Source organism: Rhinolophus sinicus, chromosome 17 (assembly GCF_057876585.1).
Source record: "Rhinolophus sinicus isolate RSI-liver-muscle chromosome 17, RSI-T2T, whole genome shotgun sequence".
Classification (NCBI taxonomy): Eukaryota; Metazoa; Chordata; class Mammalia; order Chiroptera; family Rhinolophidae; genus Rhinolophus; species Rhinolophus sinicus.
The window spans coordinates 53,489,859-53,508,138 of record NC_142517.1 but is presented as its reverse complement, the minus strand read 5'-3'; the positions used below and the strand labels follow the sequence as shown (position 1 = coordinate 53,508,138).

The 18,280-nt window shown below is 39.2% G+C and overlaps 1 protein-coding gene across 1 annotated transcript; it reads left to right on the top strand.

Annotated features, from left to right (window-relative positions):
* The first annotated feature begins 1,709 nt into the window (after positions 1–1,709).
* Positions 1,710–17,222, top strand: CLDN1 (claudin 1). The gene is made up of 4 exons (XM_019743153.3): positions 1,710–2,158; positions 10,404–10,568; positions 12,783–12,867; positions 14,542–17,222. The coding sequence occupies exons 1-4, from the start codon at positions 1,936–1,938 to the stop codon at positions 14,702–14,704; spliced, it is 636 nt and encodes a 211-aa protein (XP_019598712.2). The 5' UTR covers positions 1,710–1,935; the 3' UTR covers positions 14,705–17,222.
* The last annotated feature ends 1,058 nt before the right edge of the window (positions 17,223–18,280 follow it).

Here is an 18,280-nt window from a genome sequence, read left to right as displayed (position 1 = left end):
GGGACTCACCCTGATGTGGGACTCACTCTGCCCTACAGAGCTGACTTAGGGCCTTCCTGCGGCCTAGGGAGGCTTTCAGGACAGCACCAACTTGTTTCAAATTTGCTTACTCTGAACTAAAGCTCTCCATCCAGCTTGTGTTACCTTCTTCATTGCTAGTCCCCAAATTTTTCTGCAGAGATTTGGCCTTCGGACATAGACCTTCAAAAGGTATCTGGAGAGTTGGGTGGAAGTGAGGGGTTTGGGGTTTTTGCTTTGTTTTCCCCTTTTTATAGACTTTTTAAAGAAAAGTTTTAGATGAACAAAATTGAGCAGCAGATACAGAGATTCCCATATACTTTCTCCCCCCCACATATGCATCGCCACACTCTTTATCAACATCCCCCAAGTGGTAGAGTTTTTTCATTCTTCTCATTCATACTCTGAGAACTTGTTTACTGTTCCCTCCTTGACACAAACTGGCAGCTCCCGTAGTAAATATTGGGGCAGATCTTTTTTTTTTCCTTACCGTGTTTATTTCTGCCTCTGAGGTGCTTCTGTTTTTACCAAAACCATAGAAGCTTCTCCTCCCACCACACACAAAAAGCAGTTGGGAAAACATTTTAATTATTGCAAACCACAGCGCCATTTAACTACAGAGAAGGAAGCTTTAGAGACCCATAGAGTGAAACAAAAGGCTCAACTAGATAAAACCCTGAGGGTGTGGCCATAGCCAGTCACTGCAAAACCCAGAGGCAGAACCAGGACTTCCTAAATCCTAGCCCCGTCCTCTTTCTACTGGGTTGAGACTTGTTAGATACTTTTGCCTTTGATGAATAGCATCTGGTAATTCATTAATGAAACACCCATTGAGGGTTGGGGCCACGGTTGTCCTCCCTCTGATAATGAATTGCTGCTGTAAGACAAACTACTGAGGGGAAGAGGCTGGGGTGGGGTGGGGTGTGTGGTGTGTGAGTGTGTGGGGGGGTGTTGGGGGAGGGGAGGTTGCATTTTCGTAGCAATGATAATTGATTAAAGGACATATATTTCGGTTAAGATGAAATGTAGTAGAAAGCAGAGTGGGCTGGGAACATTGTACTGGATGTGCTATTGACTTGCTGTGTGATCTTATGGAAATCATATTTCCTTTTGGGGTCTCAGTTTCCTAATCTGTAAAGTATATTGATTTCTTACCACCCTTTCAGAAATACATGATTCTAGAAGAGACCATGAAGGGGAGAAGGAAAGGAGAACAGGGAGGAAGCTGAACAACAGGGAGAGAATTGTGAGTGAGGGAAGGGAGGAGGTGGTGGAGATAGATAGCAAATGCCTGTTAATAAGATAGTGAAAAAAAGTGGAACGTGAAACTGTGGGTCCCTTGAGGGTTCCATTTTTCATCTTTATGCATTGTTAATGTTTACACATAATAGTAAATTTGGGGGAACTAAAGAATGAATGAATGGAACATCAGAGAAGGCACACTGGAGAAAAAGAGAGCGAAGGGAGAAATGAGGGAGCGAGCACCTGAACACTTTTAGTACCTGATCCTCTTGGTTGCCCCCACATCGCGGGTGGGACCTCCGGGCCAAGGGCGCGGGGGCCAGCAAGTGCCGGGGCGCTCCCTCCCGCTTCCCCAGCGAGCCGCCCTGAAACCGCCAGGGGGTGCTGCGTGGCGGCCGGCCCGGGCGCGGGGCGGAGCTGCTTTAAATTGCGGCGCCCCGCAGGTTGGCGTTTCAGTCGCGGAGCTTGGGAGCAGCGGCAGCTTCTCGCACTCGGACTCAGCGCCAATCCGGACCCGGACCTAGATCCTCTCCAGCGGCGGTGCAGGAAGCAAAGCTCCCGGCAGTAACTTCCTCCACGCGGCTCCGCCACCCCCAGGAGCCCCGGGTGCGCTCCCGCAATCTCCCGCGCGTTGCACCTGCCACCACTGAGCGAGCCCAGGCGCCCGAGTGAGCTATGGCCAACGCGGGGCTGCAACTGCTGGGCTTCATCCTGGCCTTCCTGGGCTGGATGGGAGCCATCGTCAGTACGGCGATGCCCCAATGGAAGACTCACTCCTATGCGGGCGACAACATCGTGACGGCCCAGTCCATCTACGAGGGGCTGTGGATGTCCTGCGTGTCACAGAGCACAGGGCAAATCCAGTGCAAAGTCTTCGACTCCTTGCTGAATCTAAACAGTGAGTGCATTCCCCACCTCTACAGCTGTGACCTGGAGATCCCAATCCCCCAGGGGTTCCGTTTTGGGGTAGGGGCATCCAGCCTCCAATTCTGTTCTGGGATGACATGGTTATCGGTATTCAGCCGATCAAGTCTTCTGGTCATGTGCTCTGTCGTGAGGAAACGGAGAGAACCTTGGTTTGGGAAAAGGGAAGCCCAGAACAAAGCTCTAGTTTTGCCTCTAATTCCCTGTGTAACACTTTTTCTCCCTTGGTGTGGTTTCATCTTAAATTTTGATGAGAGCAGGGTGGAGATCCAGAGGTGAAGGTCAAATTCAAACTTTAGTTCTTAGGCCCCTCTTGGACATTCTCAGTCTGATTCTGTGTAAATTGAAGAATGGTAGTGTTTGGACAAGAAAATAGTATGCCTTGAAAAGTTTGGAGCCTGATAGCTTCTTAAGTTTATAAAATTAAATAGATAATCTCTAAGTATTAGATAAGCTTTTCTCCCCACCCCACCCCCCACCCCCAGTCTATCTTTACTATGACTTTTCAAATAAAAAGTCGCATTCCTACATTGGCATCTACTTACATTTAAGTTTGAATCTTTTGATTTTTAAGACGCAACAAGTTTGGGGAGTCCTCTTTGCACCCCTTGCACAACTCCTTGAAGAAGCCTCTTGAGATGTCCTCTGAAGGTTTTAATTTTCAAGCCAGGGGTCTTCAGAGGAGGCAGATTGTTTAGTGTTATTTTGGAAAGTGAAGGTTGGTAGTAGGTGGGAAAAAGGGACAAGACAAGGAAAAGTTCTACATAACCGCCTATCATAGTGTGAAGGGAAAAAAGACAAGAAAAATGCCACAAAGCAGACACAGCTAATGAAAGCAGAGGTCAGCTCCTGGGAGGAAGTTAGTGAGAGAGAGAGGGTGGGTCTTCCCCAAGTTTCCACCTCCCACAAAGGATTTTCTATGTAAGGGATGTTTGCTTCTTTCAAGTTGGAAAGGATTATGTAGACAGCAATATTCCTAAAGATAGTGGGGAGAGGAATGAAAGCATGGCTTCCCCCCCCCCACCCCTTTTTAACATGTTTTTAAATAAAAGCTTTTGAGTGCTTTGTCAGAAACGTCTTAAATGTCTTAAATTCCCACTTACATAGGTAATAACAATTCATGGCTGGAGTATCTTTCTTGAGATATTACATTAGTTGTCATGCAGCATGTGTCTGTTATGCCTTTGAACTAACTTAGGAGAAGATTCCTTAGTCTTTGCCTAGACAAACAAGCCAGCCCACCGGGCCCTTTATGGGCTGAGGGTGAACAGTGTTGTCATCGCTCCAGTTTACGTCACATGCTTTGTTCACCTCCCACATGTGGTTTTGCAAAAGCCATATACTTTGGGGTTATTAAATCTGTTCTGAATCTGCTTAAACCCCTTGAACACCTGTGGAATTTGGTCAGTCAATGTGCGTGGTAGTTTTGAGTACTGTCGTTTTCGCTTTTCAAAATCCCCATATTAGGATTCCTTTACACCAAATATAAGGAGTATATTAGGTATACTCCTTTATGTAATCATTGAATCTCCACATGGAAAGATTAATACATACAAGGAAATGGTTTCAGGCATTTTGGGTGTCATTTCGAGGAATTGGCAGATGGACAAGGTTCTAAGGGCAATTCTAGAGAGTTCTCTGATTCTTCTGATCACAATAGTTCATTTTCAACATGTTTAAATATGTGTCCGTTTAACTTCCTTAGTTGACCCATGGAATCAGATTGCATCATGTTGTAAATACTCAGGTCACCTCTGCATATGATAATGTGTTCAAGTGTTTTATTTTCATTTGTTCCTAGTTAATATAGCTGTTATAGTCTTTGCAGTTGCGGTGGAAGCATTAAATGATATCCTCCTCCTCTCCCCGTATACATTTTTGAGAGTTCTGCCTGATGAATATATATTTTTTAAACTCCAGATCAGATTCTTTTCTTTTTGGTTAAACCCAGAGATGACTCAAGGTGGGGCTGAGGCCTTCTCACAGAACTGATTCCCAGAAGAGGGAGCCTTGACTCACAAGTACTCTCCCCAACCTGCCAATGACTCACTGGATGCCTTTGGATGGGGCCACAGAACCAGTCTCTGTTTTTCCACCTGGCTAGTGGTGCTCACACCCACCTGATGGAGAGACCTGGGGTGGTGATTCACTGGCTGATTTGGTATAGCTCCGTGACCTCTAGAGGTGCACAGGATTATCTGTATATTTAAGTAGTATTCCTTGTAAAAGTTTGCATTCCTCGAAGTGCTTTTAGGTGAAAAGCTTGGCGAGAAGTTTCCTGAAATTGAACCTTACTCTCTTTGTCAGTGGAGCCCACTTGGCACCTTAGGGTCGAGACACAGGGATTTATCAAGGTTTTAGCATTAGACATGTTAAGAGCCCTTGTTCCCCTGTTCTAAATAGTGTCAGCTGTGAAAAGCATAATCCATAAGTACCTAAAGGGATAAGGTGTGCTTGAGCCAACATAGGAAATGAGATACAGCAGGGTTTTTTTTAGGTACTGCTTGCGAAGCAGTTTATGAAAATGTAACAGAAAGTTCCTGGAGAAACAAATGTCGCACTGTGCATTGTGGTTTTACTGTGGCTGAGACAATTTCAATTCCATCCAAAGTATGTGATGTTTATTGACATTGATGACTACTGCGGCTGAAAGCTGGAATATACAAAGGAGAGTGGCAGATACAGTTACAGTAGACTTTTCTGGATTCCGCTGGACAATTTGACTTGTTTTGATCCTGTTCGCAAACTTTTGGCAAGCTAGTGGCTGTTTTATGTGTTTCATTTCTTCTTCTTGCTTGGCTTGAATAGCTAGAGCTATTCAAAGATTGGGCTGCCCTGGGAGATTGCATGGTGGGAGGTGTACAAGCCGAGAAATAAGTAAGCATTTTGTAGAAATGTTGTAGAGAAAATCCAAGCACCAGACAAATGGGAGGTTAGGCTAGACTCTCTCAGTCACATCCAACGTTGGAATTCTGTAATTTGTTTATAAGCTCCTCTAGCCTGTTCAACTTGCTTTGCATGAATCTACATGTGTGTGGGAGTGCTTAATGAGTATGGTCGGTGAGGTTTCTTAGTACTCTCACCAGCATGGCAGGCTCAATCAAAGAGACAAAATCACTAACTTGGACAAACTTTGAAGCACGGGCAGAGAGGCAGGTACCCACTTATACTTCCCCAGACTGCATTATACTTGCTGAATCAAGGGTGTTCATAGGACCACTGGTGTTCAGATCTGTTTCAAAAATTAGTTCTGACTCTTGGCACGATGAAAGTCAAAACAAAAATCCAGGCTTGAGATCAGTTCTTATTTCTTACCCTGGTTTTGCCCTAACTAGTAGTCTTTTGTATAATAAATAGTGAGCCACTTGGTCTCTCTAGGCTATAGTTTCCCCACTTATAAAATAGGGCAGAGTGGGAGGAATGTGGAGATGAATCCATGATTCATTCATCCATTCAACAAGTGGTGAGCTATCTTGTTCCTAGGGATGCAGCTAAGATGATACATAAGATACCAATGTTGATTTCTCCCAGTGTCAACGTTCTTCGTTAATAACTGCAGCAATTGAAGGGAAAAGGGAAGTGGCATAGTTTAGGTTTCCTTAATTAGAGTGGTGAGTAAGTGGCATAGAGGAAATATAGAAACATAAATTTAATCACGAGGCAATTAATCTAAGAAAAAAGTGAGAGGGAAGGAAGGAAGGAAGGGAGGGAGGAAAGAAGGAAGAAAGGAAAGGGAGAGACAAAGTGAGGGAGGGGAGAGAGAGAGAAAAAAGGTAAAGGGGGGAAGGAAAATGGCTCAGGACATCCTGAAAAGTGATAAGTCCTGCCTCATCCCAGATCACTTCAGTTTCTGACTGTGCTGGTATCTGAAGTCACACCCAGTAGCCACCAGCGCAGGCATCAATAAAATGGAAATGCTAACAATGAGGACTATTGAAAAACTTTGAACTTGAGTAAAAGTGAAAGATTTAACGAGTGAAAAAGCCATGGAAATATAGTTCTGTGATGGTCTGTGATGAGTCCATTTAATTGCAGGGGAGAAGAGAGCATTTTTGTTCTAGTTTCCCAATCTTCATTTCATTCATTTTCCGATTACTTATTAAACAACTGCTGATGCAAAGGGGACTAATGGAAGATGCAGATATACTTAAACTCTTTGTGTTTATGATATGTAATACACAGGGTAATAATGTAGCGATATGGCCAATAAATAACATGAACAATGTCAGGTATTTAAAGGAGATTCTGCTTCTTATAAGACTTTATAAAAGCTTCAGGGAAAAAAAAATCCACTTAACTTGTCTATACTTGTCCTTTCTACATTTATGTTGATTAACCTAACTGGTTTATCAGTAACTACTAACTCATTTTTTTTTTATTTTTTTTTTGTCTTGTAAGTAGAGATCTTTGTAAGTATTTTTTTCAGATTATACTTTCAGATTGCAAGGGGTTAGAACTCCTTAGGGGGTCTTTAAATCTCAAGATTATCAGTCTAGCTAAATCTAATTAAAAGACAGCCTTCTCTTTGTATTACTGAATAATGATGAGAAACAATAGTGTAGCCTTTTGAATATTTGCTAACCATTTTCTCCACAGAAAATTTTAGTTAGTGATAACAGTATTGTAGAGGTATCTGCAAATATAAGGGGCCAAAAAGGAAACATGTTTGCTTAGATTTGATCCAATCAGACCAGGTCAGAGTTAGTAATCCAAGGCTATATTATGTCTCTCTAGTCCAAAATATTATTTTGTAGCTTTCAAACATTTTTCAATGTCTCCACTCTGTTGATCATCATTCCATTAGGAAACCTCATCTTGGAAGCTTATTAGATGTACAACTTAAAAATTTAGAAAAGTTTGAAAAATAGATCAGGTTAAGCAAAAAGTGTGATTTTTTTTTTTCTCTCTCTCTGTGAGTTACTAGATGCTAATGATATAAACAAAGTCTGGCTTTATGTAGCGAGATTTTAGCAGCATCCCCAGGCTCTCTACGGAGGCATTTCTCAGTATTGTTTTTAAAGGTTAAGCTTTACACAACACAGTATTTTTACCTATCATATTAGAATTTTTAAAGGATAAAGATGTATTCTAATTTAAATTCATTAAACGCAGATTGAATAATCTATGTAGTTTACCAGGTACTGTTCTTAGTGCTTTAGATGGAAATATGGACAAATATCTGACCCAAGCCTTCAAATATCTCACAATTATATATTTTAGATCTCTGACTTAAAAGACTTTCCATAAGACCTTAATTTGAAGGATTCAGCTGGTTCTAGCTTCAAACGGTGCAATTTAGATTCTATCTGCACATATAACCCTCATAACTTCTAACACAACACTTGCTTACTTTGATTTGTAATCCTTCATTACATATGCCCAGCCTAGTGGGTTTTCATGCTGATTCTCAGCCTTTTTTTTTTTTTCCTTTGTATTTTTAGATTTCCTCCCACATATCACTGTAGTTAAGAATTCATCTAAATGTCTCCAGTGAGGCAAGATGAGTTTTTGTGTTTGATGCCCATCTAGGATTGTAAAACATAAAGGTATTTCCTAAGTCGATGGACACCAAAGATTTAAGTGGAAAAAAAAAAAAAAAAGATTGCTTTGCAAAATAACAATATTGCTGAAAAAGAGGTAGAAAGAGTAAATTGGGTATGGCATGAATCAAATGTGTTATTGTTGAGAACTTAAAGGGGAAAAGCAACGTTGAAAACTGAATATTCAATCATTCCAGGTGAGTGCAGATGGAGCCCTGAAGTAGTTCATCCATCAGTGCTCCCTGCCTGGGTGGTTTTATACAAGCTTGACTCATGAGACTGAGGCCCAGTAGACTCCTCGTGAAGAATACCTTGTGATCCAAGTGCTCAGACCTGCTGGGCTGGTGGCCTGCTGCTTTTACGTGAAGTACAGAGCAGAATGATTATTATGGAAGCTGGGTTTGGTTTGATTGAGGCCCTACAACTCCAACAAAGTGGAAAACTTGGAGAGAGATCAGAGAAAGCAACACAAATGATGAATAAAGGGTTGGAAAACTGAGTACTTATGACAAATTAAAGTGGAGGAGACTGAAAGATATAAGAGGCGATGCATATTTGAGGGGCTATTATAGGAAGAATGTTTACTAATCACACTCTCTATACAGAGGGTACAAATCCCGTCACCCCTCGTTTAAGACCCTTCAGTGACTTCTGATTACACTTAGAATAAACTGGGAACCCCTTACTCTAGCTTGAAAAGCCCTGCCTGATCTCTGCCTTCTGACCACCTTGTTAAACTCTCCTTATTTGACTTTCCACATCCTATCACCCTTCAACAGAGTGATCCGCTGTTTGTCCAGGATTGAGGGTCTTCCCTGGATGCAGGGCTTGTAGTTTTCAAACCAAGACAGTCCCAGGCAAATGGACAGGGGGGTCACCCTCTTTCTTCTCCAGGCACATGGATCGTCTTTGTGACTTTCAGCATCCCCTCAGCCAGCCCTTTGCCTGAAATGATTTCCTTCTGAGTGGAATTTAGGAACAAGTCTGGAAATCTGTGTTGTGTATGAGAGCTTAGTTATTTTATTTTAATTTTCCTTTTAGTAATGATTAGCTATCAAAAACTATTGGTAAATCAGAAGGGAGGACACTCCCTACTGTGGAGTCCTCGGTACTTTCCTCTTCATACCACAGTATGGTGTGGGGTTCCAAGAAAGAAGTTCTGCAATAATCTTATAAGCAGCTTCAGTTTCTGGTAAACCCATGTTCCATGGAATGTGTGCTTTATTTAACTCAGTAGTTCTTACACCACCCTGGAATCTTAAGATAAGTGTGTGGGTAGGTACACGTGTGCCCACACACACTTACGAGGAGGTGGATATGTGAGGGGAAGAGGGGAGTGTCTCAGTTTTGCCTTTCAATTAAATCAAGTAAAAATGTATTATGCTACTATGATTTTATCCCAGACTATCTGGTTATGGCAAGGATGGAAATATTAAAAATTATATTGCTGATATTTTAGAAATCTTAGTGTTAATTAGGGAAATACTGAGACTGAGCCTAGGTCTACAAAATCTATATCTACAAAATCTTTGCATCATGTCAGCCACTTCTGAAGAGCATCAAGATGTCAATTGTCCCAACTCCCTGGTTAGAGATATTATCATTCACACTTTACGTAGTAGAAACATGGTCCCCATGAATAATAAGCAGCATACTGAAGGTAGCATGGCTTGTTACAATGTAAATAATATTTATATATGCAGAAATACTTGTCACATGTTAGCACTGTCAATGAGACGATAATCTTTATGTGAAGCAGGACATAAATCTAGAAGTAGATTTATAAATCAAACTCATCTCACCAGCATAGCTTCAGCTCATATTCTTTGTGCCTTTATGCTACCATGATGGTGTCGTGTTTTTACTCTTTAAGAAACATGCTGGTTTACTCTCTGAAACCTGACTCTATCTGTTTGATCATGACTTAGTACACCAATGAAAATAACAGGAAATTAGAAAACTAGTAGAATCCTGAGAAATGCTACATTGAATTATTGTCTGCTATTTTACAATATGACAGTTTAAATAGTTCTAAAAACTGGTGATGTCTCTGAATATGAATCTATACTGTTGTAAAGTAACAATACAAAGGAGATTTTTTTTTGCTCTAAGAAAATGACATTCATATCTCCCACCCCCATCCCAGTTACTGGAGATGCAAATGCTGTTTATTCAGCCATGATAATCTCTTGACAAATTTATTTCTTCCAAATTCACCCATTTTTTTTCCTGAGGCTTGATGACTGAGATATAAAACTATTACCAAGCTATATTGTAAACCATTTTAATTAGAAATGGTTTAACATTAAGGATAATACATATGATTGTTGCTTCAGAATTGAAATACTCTGCTAGTAAGGATTAAAGATGTATTAGTTCAGCTAAACCTATTCAACCAGATTATTAATTAGTTTTCCAGAGGAATTTGAATTTAGTGTTGAAAACATAAAATGTTAGAGCTGCAGGACTTCTTACTCATTATCCAGCCGGAGTTTGTTTTTCTGGAGAAGAAACTATCTTGGCTACCTGCAGAAACCGCACTAGAATTGAGTTCTCCTGACTCCTAGCTCCATTTTCTTTACTCCATACAATGTTGAAGTATACTTGGTCTTCTACCATTCTTCTCCTGTTGGTCTACACGTGATTATTTTTTACATGTTCTAAAATGTTTTCTGCCAGGCACATTGCAAGCAACCCGTGCCTTGATGGTGGTTGGCATCCTGCTGGGACTCATAGCCATCTTTGTGGCCACTATTGGCATGAAATGTATGAAGTGTATGGAAGACAATGAGATCCAGAAGATGCGGATGGCTGTCATCGGCGGAGTGATATTTCTTATTGCAGGTAAGAGAGGCCCCATCCCCCTTCCTAAATTGTCTCTGGCGTGGTTTCACCTTCCTAATATCTGAAGACATAGAAACTTTAAGTCCAGCTGAATTTCCCATTCTCAAACAGGAACCAAATGAAAATTTGAGATCTTTGCTCACCGTGGACCGGTCTGTTCTTTCAGGTTCCAGGTGCCAACTGGTTTCTTAGAACCAGTCTCCTCCCCAGGTGAAGGGAGCTATCTCCTAGCTAGGAAACACTACAGAACAATTTTGTGTAATTCAGAAAAATTCCGTGGCATTTCCACAAATGATGTGTGGCACAGGTGGGGAGTAGTGAGAGGGAACATAAAGAATGTGCAAATCATACAGGTGTGTGAAGAATGGGATTGGGATTACTGGAGAAAAATGAGAACATCATTCTAGGTAGGCAGATGTGATTCCAGAACTTACAGAATGTACCCATAGTTGAGTGAAGAGAAAGACCCTTTGGAGTGGAGATGGAATGTTGGAATGGTAGAAAAACAGGTTAAGTGAATTAAGAACAAACACATACAGAACAGCCTTGAAAAAACCACTATGTATTTGTTGCCTTATTGAAGTGCTGATTGATGAGGTAGATTTGTGAACTTTGAGAAAATGAGAGCCAGAAAAAGACATGGCAGTTGCATTTTAAAGTGTTATAGTAAGGCATATTTTAAATAAGTTTGTGTGTGTCTATAGAAGAGCATTATATATATATATATATGGTCTATTTTTGAAATAGACAATTACATATACTATATATAATGTATATAATAGCCTGTTGTGTTTGAAAATGACACTAGTGATATAATCTACCACTAGGAGAAACTAGAATTAGACTTTCTTTTCTCATTTTCTCTTTGACGAAAGGCCTTGGAGAGGCCTTTACTGCAGCATAGTGTGTGGATTTAACCAATAATGAAGGAAGAGTGCCTGTTGCTTTGCTAATGATTTAGTTTCTTTCAGTTTATCTAAATTAGTTCCTGTCAAAAAAAAAATATATATATATACATGTGTGTATATATATGTATATATATATGTATGTGTGTGTGTGTGTATACACGCACACACATACATATACATACACACACTCACACACACACGGATGGCGCTTTATTCCCAACCATTTAATTTTACATCAAAGGCTATGAATAAATGTACTGCATAGCACCCTTCCTTTGCTTGCCATATTGTAACTCCCCTAAGTGACTGCATCACTCCCAGTTCAGTTTCAGGGATTTCCTAGGGAGTGAGAATCAAAAATTCCAGAGCATTCTCAAGTTGTATCTGAGCAGCCAAAAGCACTAGTGTTTTCTGTCAAGTATTAGGAGCAATTAGATTAGACAACTTTTTTGTGAGGAGGTGGAGAAAAGATCACTGAAAAATTAAATTTTTGATGATATTGATGGTTTCTTAGAATTACTATAAAAGGAAGTTATTTAATTTATTTGGGTAATAAAAATCAAGATATTTTATAATTCTTTTAAATGATGGAATGAGTTATTTTGACTAAGGAGTTTCTCTGGTATTACTGAAATACGAAATGCATGGAAACTTGGGAGTGTGCTGCATAAATTTATCTGATGTGACACTGAGGTTTCAAGGCAAATCTCAAGGCAATACCTGGCAGGTCTGGCCAGTAGAGCAGTAGGAGTTTGGGTCATCTGGTCCATTCTGAGATAGGTCTTGCTCTTCCTTGCTATCTAGCTGCTTACTTTCCTTCTGATCCTGAAGAAACGTAAAATTTGAGTTTTGGTTAAGAAGAATGTAGGAAGGTTTGTAACCATTTTACAGGCAACTCATCCATCCTAATAAGGACATTGGTTTTATCAAAAGCAGTTTGATACACTAATGTCTAACAATATCTTTGAAGATTTTAAATGACATGAACCTGCTGAATTGTTTCTAAAAAGCATTCTTTGTGCCAGTGACCTTGAACTACAGATGAATGAGATGACATGAAGAGTATAAATTATGTGTACTCTGACCTAATATTTTTGTCCGTCTTAACAGAATACTTGGAATAAATCATGTCTGAACCTCTAATCTCCCTACATTAAAATTGTCTAAATTAAAATGGACTAAATTAAAAATGTCAGCACTATTGATGAGATTTAATTCTTGTAAAATCCGTATAAACTTAATGGGCTCTGTATTTATGCTCAGTGTTCCATAGTGATTAATGGTCTTTTGTTTTGAATTTTTCTAGGTCTGACTGTTTTAGTGGCCACAGCATGGTATGGCAATAGAATTGTTCAAGAATTCTATGACCCCATGACCCCAGTCAATGCCAGGTAATGCTATTCACGCGTAAAATAGCTTGTTTTCTGAGAAAATACCCTTTTTATGTTCTGCAAAGTCCAGCGAGTGCCACAGCTTCCCAGATTTGCTTTCTGGAATTTTATGTCAAACTTGAAAATAATTTGAATGCCTGTGACTCATGTTAAAACAGGTCTGAGTATTGCTGTGACAGCTTATACTGATGATAGAACACACTTAAAGCAGAAAAGTTTCAAGCTTTATACTTTGCAACAGTGTGCTGGACCTTTATTCTTTTTTTTTTAAATATTAATAAAGGTACTATATTTAAACTGCCCTTTTTGAAGTATATTCTGATATAACACTTAATTGCAAGTATTTGTAACTAGCACAGTTTATGATGGAAACAAATGGTACTACCGTAGAAGTTAATGAGTAATACTCCATTCCCAAGTTTAACTTTATTTATGAAAAATGTTTATTTATGAAAACATAACTTGTGATACTACTTTGAAATTTTATGTCCCCTCACAACTATAAAATTGACTTTACAAAGGTCGTCTTTCTTAATATTGCAGGTTGTGGCTGAAAGTTAAAGAGCTAATTCTTGGCTCTCATGTAAGAACACTCTTTGATCGGGACAAAGCTCTTTGTCTCACTGTGTTCATGTCTTTAAAACCTAATAACTACATTTAGAGTCAGGATGTTAAGATGTAATTATTGCTTGTTGAGTGCTAGGATGAATGGATAAAAAAATCACAGTGGTTGGATAGATAAGGTGTGATTCTTTTTATATAATCACCGAGGTAGAGGAGAACACATAGTGCAGTGATTGTGTTAGAGCCCATCCCATAAGATTTACAATGTAGGGACAGAAACTGCTAGAGGTCAACAGACTAAAATTTTAGCAGTGATAGATGTGAAAGCACTTTATAAATTGCTAGGCACTGTATATTTGTTATTTACGTTGTCTCACATGATCCTGAAAGTAGTCCAGTAATGCAGATTGGATTATCCTGTTTCAAGAGAAAAAGAAACTGAGGTAGAAAGGTAAAATTACTAGCCTACAATTGCAGCAGTTGAAGAGTTTGCATCAGGATCTAAACCCAGGCCTTACAACTGTAGATCCAGCCTTGTCAACCTCTGCTGTCCACAGTCAGTCACAAAACCTCTTCCTAAGAGTCTGGCTTAGTACATCCACCTGGATCAGCATAATCTTCAATTGTCCACGGGATGCTTAGAAGTCTTTTTTACAAAACCATTAATTTCAGATTTCAGTGTATATAGGTACCTAGGATCAACTATTAAAAACTCTAAGAGTCTAACACTCTAGCAGTCTCTTTGTAGAATATGGTTGCTACGGGGCCATAGCATGACTTGTTAAGCTTTAGCCTAGGAACCATAGTCCAAACCTGACTTTTAAAGTATATAAACATGCTTTATAAGACTCCTACACACAGAAAGGTCTTTGGAAATATTTGTATAACTAAGCTGGTATTGCATGCCGTATTGCCTTATCTACTATTGCAAATTGTCAACAACTGTAATGTAAACATTTTTGTGTGTGTTTCCAAACCTGAAAGTGCTTCCCCCAGGGATCATGCAGGGTTATTTTCAGTGGAGTATGATACTGGTTTCTTTACTTAATTATATTAGAAAAAATTCCAATGATTCATTGATTAAGCAAATGCATTGTCTTGTTTCTTTAGGTATGAATTTGGTCCAGCTCTCTTCACTGGCTGGGCTGCTGCTTCTCTGTGCCTTCTGGGAGGGGCCCTACTTTGCTGTTCCTGTCCCCGAGAATCAACATCTTACCCAACACCACGGCCCTATCCAAAACCTGCACCTTCCAGTGGGAAAGACTACGTGTGACACAAGCAAAAGGAGACAGCCTTGTTGGAACAAACAGAAAATGGACATTGAAATACTCTCATTGACTTTAAGACCTTGAACTTTGACTATTGTAGTCTGAACTGTGGTATGACAAACAAACAAACAAACTTTTTTTTTTAAATACCCATTGCTAAAAATAACTTAGTCCTATTTTATCTCCTTTCTTTAATATGGGAGGGAATCATTTTCCACTTGTATTACTGCTTCCCATTGAGTAATTATCTCAAATGTGGGGAAGAAGAGCTCCTTAAATATAGATATGTAGATATACATGTTTTTCTATTAAAAAAATTAGATAGTAGAATCTCTTCTTATGTTGTCACCAGCATACTTAAAATATATCTTAAAATATATATTTAAGTCTATATTGTTTAAATAAGCAGTGTATTTGGTATGTCCCTTCTTTTTATATATATATATATATATATATATATATATATATATATATATATATATTAAGTCAAATATCATTCACCCTCCTTTATCAGCTTTAGTGTCTTTCACATCAGACCTAACCTACTATACCAAGTACCGATTCTTTCAATTCTTCACATGTGCCCTTTCGTATACTTCTTTTTTTTTTTTTTACCGTGATCTTATAGCACTTGCTTTGTCATCAGTCATTCTTCATACCTTTATTTGTTTTTTATTAGGTTGGGCTTAACTCTTGAATCTAATAACACATTTCATAAGCCTACTATTTAATTTCTAAAATCAATAAGATTACCTTACAACTCAGAACTTTGGGGGCAAATCATTCTGCATGACCAGATAATATATCCCCGTTGATCTTTCCACCTGATCTCTGTACTCTGACCTGTAGCAGTTGTTTGCTTTGAAAATATTTGTTTCATTGAGTAGCTGCTTTCCCTAGTGTTGTAACACAATTTTATTGACGGAATTTTCAAGCGACTTATTTACAGTTGTAAATCTTCCTAACTACAGTTTCCTACCCACTCCCTTCACCTGTACTGTTTTTTTCATATGTAATTATCATGTAGTTTACCTCTCCCCAGAGAGGTTTGGTCTGTTTGTCTTCATGAAGTGCTAGATTTTCTGTAGTGATAATCTGGTGACAAATATTCTCTCTGTAGCTGTAAGCAAGTCACTGATCTGTCTCCTCTTTTCTCATCTGTAAAATTGAGATAATGATACTTAACTAGCTGGTGGAGGTGGTGTGAGTATTAATTAGTTGGTATTATACTCATTCTTTGAACATGAAATATGTCTAACTAATGTTTTTATTTGCCCAATTGGCTGTTGGAAGTCATTGATGCAAACCTACACACACGCCTTCACATTGTTCAGCACCTTCTCTTCTCCTCCAGTCCATTTCTTTTCTTTCAGCTGTGTCAAGCCTGTTGCTGGGGCTCTGTTCCATGTGAACAATTGCTCTTCGTTTTCCAGTCTGTGGAAAATACTACTTCATTTGAGCAAGATGATGTAATGAAAAGGGTGTTGGTGTTGGTGTCTGGAGACCTGATTGGAGTCTTGGTGCTATCAATTACTGTCTGAGTTTGGGCAAGGCACTTGGCTGCCCTAGATTTATTGTTTCATCTGTAAAAAGGGGAGTGTAAATCCTGACCTGCCTACCTCGCAGGGCTTTTGTGGAAATTCAGTGAGATGGAATATATGCAAATGTGGTTTGTAAAGTGAAAAGTACCATACTAGGCAAAAAAACAAACAAACAAAAAAAAAAAAACTAAGGAATTTAGGCATAGGTTTTGGATTACTTTTCAAATGATTGAAAAGAGAAATTTTAAGAAATGGGTCTTGCCTTAACCAATCTCTCAAGTGATAAGACACTACAGTGAGATTCAGTTTACTAAGTGAAGAGGATTCTAAGGAAGTCAGTTTCTTCAGTCAGCGTGGCCTGATGCTTTGTGTGGCTATTTTTTTCTACTTTTAGGAATACAGACTTGACCTGGGACAAGTCTGCAGATACAATGGGTAAAACAGAAGTGTAAGTGTTGGCAAAGCCAAAGTATGGAAGATTTATTTGAATTATGATAACTTCCAAGGGTACTCAAGGTGTATTATCTGTTAAGTGATGCGGTTGGAGGTGTTGCTGTTAGCTAGTGACACTGCTGGGGTAATTCATAGGGGGTGGTAATTCATAGTGAAACTATATGGAAAAGTTATCCAAAGAACTGCAACATATGAGGACTTGAACCTAGTAAATTTTACTGTGTCTTCCAAATCTGAGAGTCTATGCTTCAAAGTGCCTTCGCTACATCCATAGATCCTAACGATGTGTGAATATAAATGCATGTGGTGTTTAGTTGCTAAACTCTACAAAGGACTCTATAATCCAAAATGACCAACAGAAGTATTACACCAGAATTTATTCAATTTTGATATTTTTGTACTCTGCTACTACACCTGAAACAGACCCAATAGATATTATAGAGGTTTGTATGGGAGTTTGTATAAATCATTATTCTTTTTCAATAAGTTGTTGGTTTTGTTTTTTTTTAATAAAAATATAGCTCCTTGCCTTGTTTTTCTAATCATTATTTCAAGATCGCCGTGCTTGCAAAAGAAGATGACTTGGGATAGGATCTGACTCACTCTGTTCCTGGGACAGAGCTTTGGTGCCTCTGGGCCATCTAGCAAATATCTGAATGACTCTACCTGCTAGAATGCCCTTTTTCCCTCAAACTGAGCTCCTTCATCATTGCGACTGATGGTACAAGAGAATGCCAGGAGAAGTCATTTGATTTTCTTCATCCATAAAAAGGGGACATACTTCAGTGAAGAATTAAATGATAAAATAGCCAACTGGAAAACATTGTGCAAGCTTCAGTGGTTACTCACAAGGGGGAAGAGTGAAAGATTGTGGGCCAGAGATCCATTATTGTGTTTGTAATGATATTGTCAAAACTACCTCCTAGGAAAGCAAGTGATGAAATGCATTCACTTGCTATCTGAAAATATCAATTATTGATAAAGTCTTAATTATAACCTCTCCCTGGACAATTTTCATACTGAAGAAACAGGCCTGTGAACAAAGGTTTGCAGCTCTATGTGAACTCTCATGCATTAGCATGATGGGTGAGAGATCAAGATTATTGTCAGATTGATTTGAACTCCCCTTAAATTAAGCAGATACATCAGAATCCTCAGTCTTTCTACATAATTAAATCTCTGGAGTGGGACCCATGCCAAAAAGGCCAGTGTAGCTAGAATGGATTAAGTTCAAAAGAGAGTAATAGGAGATGAAGGCATAAAAGGAAGAGGAATCTACACTCTAATCAGAGCATGGTGGACCACTGTAAGGACTGCATCCTTCCACTAAAAGGGAAAGATATTTTTAGGTTTTGAGCAGAGGAGACACAAGATCTAAATTATGATGTAGTAGGATCATTTGTATCTGTCGTGTTGAGAATAGACTATAAGAGGGCAAGGAGGAAAAGCAGTGAGTTCAGATAGAGGTTATCACAATAATCCTGGCAAGAGGTGGTTTGGTGATAGCAATGGATAGTAAGAAGTTGTTAAATCTGAATATTAAAGTAGAGCCAGCAGGTTTTGCTGATTAACTGGATGTGAAGTGTG

Excerpts from the sequence above, each read along its gene's own strand:
- CLDN1 (XM_019743153.3), top strand. The coding sequence starts at position 1,936 with ATGGCCAACGCGGGGCTGCAACTGCTGGGCTTCATCCTGGCCTTCCTG. Across the intron at positions 2,159-10,403 it reads CTCCTTGCTGAATCTAAACA|GCACATTGCAAGCAACCCGT; the intron begins GTGAGTGCATTC and ends GTTTTCTGCCAG. Across the intron at positions 12,868-14,541 it reads ATGACCCCAGTCAATGCCAG|GTATGAATTTGGTCCAGCTC; the intron begins GTAATGCTATTC and ends TTGTTTCTTTAG.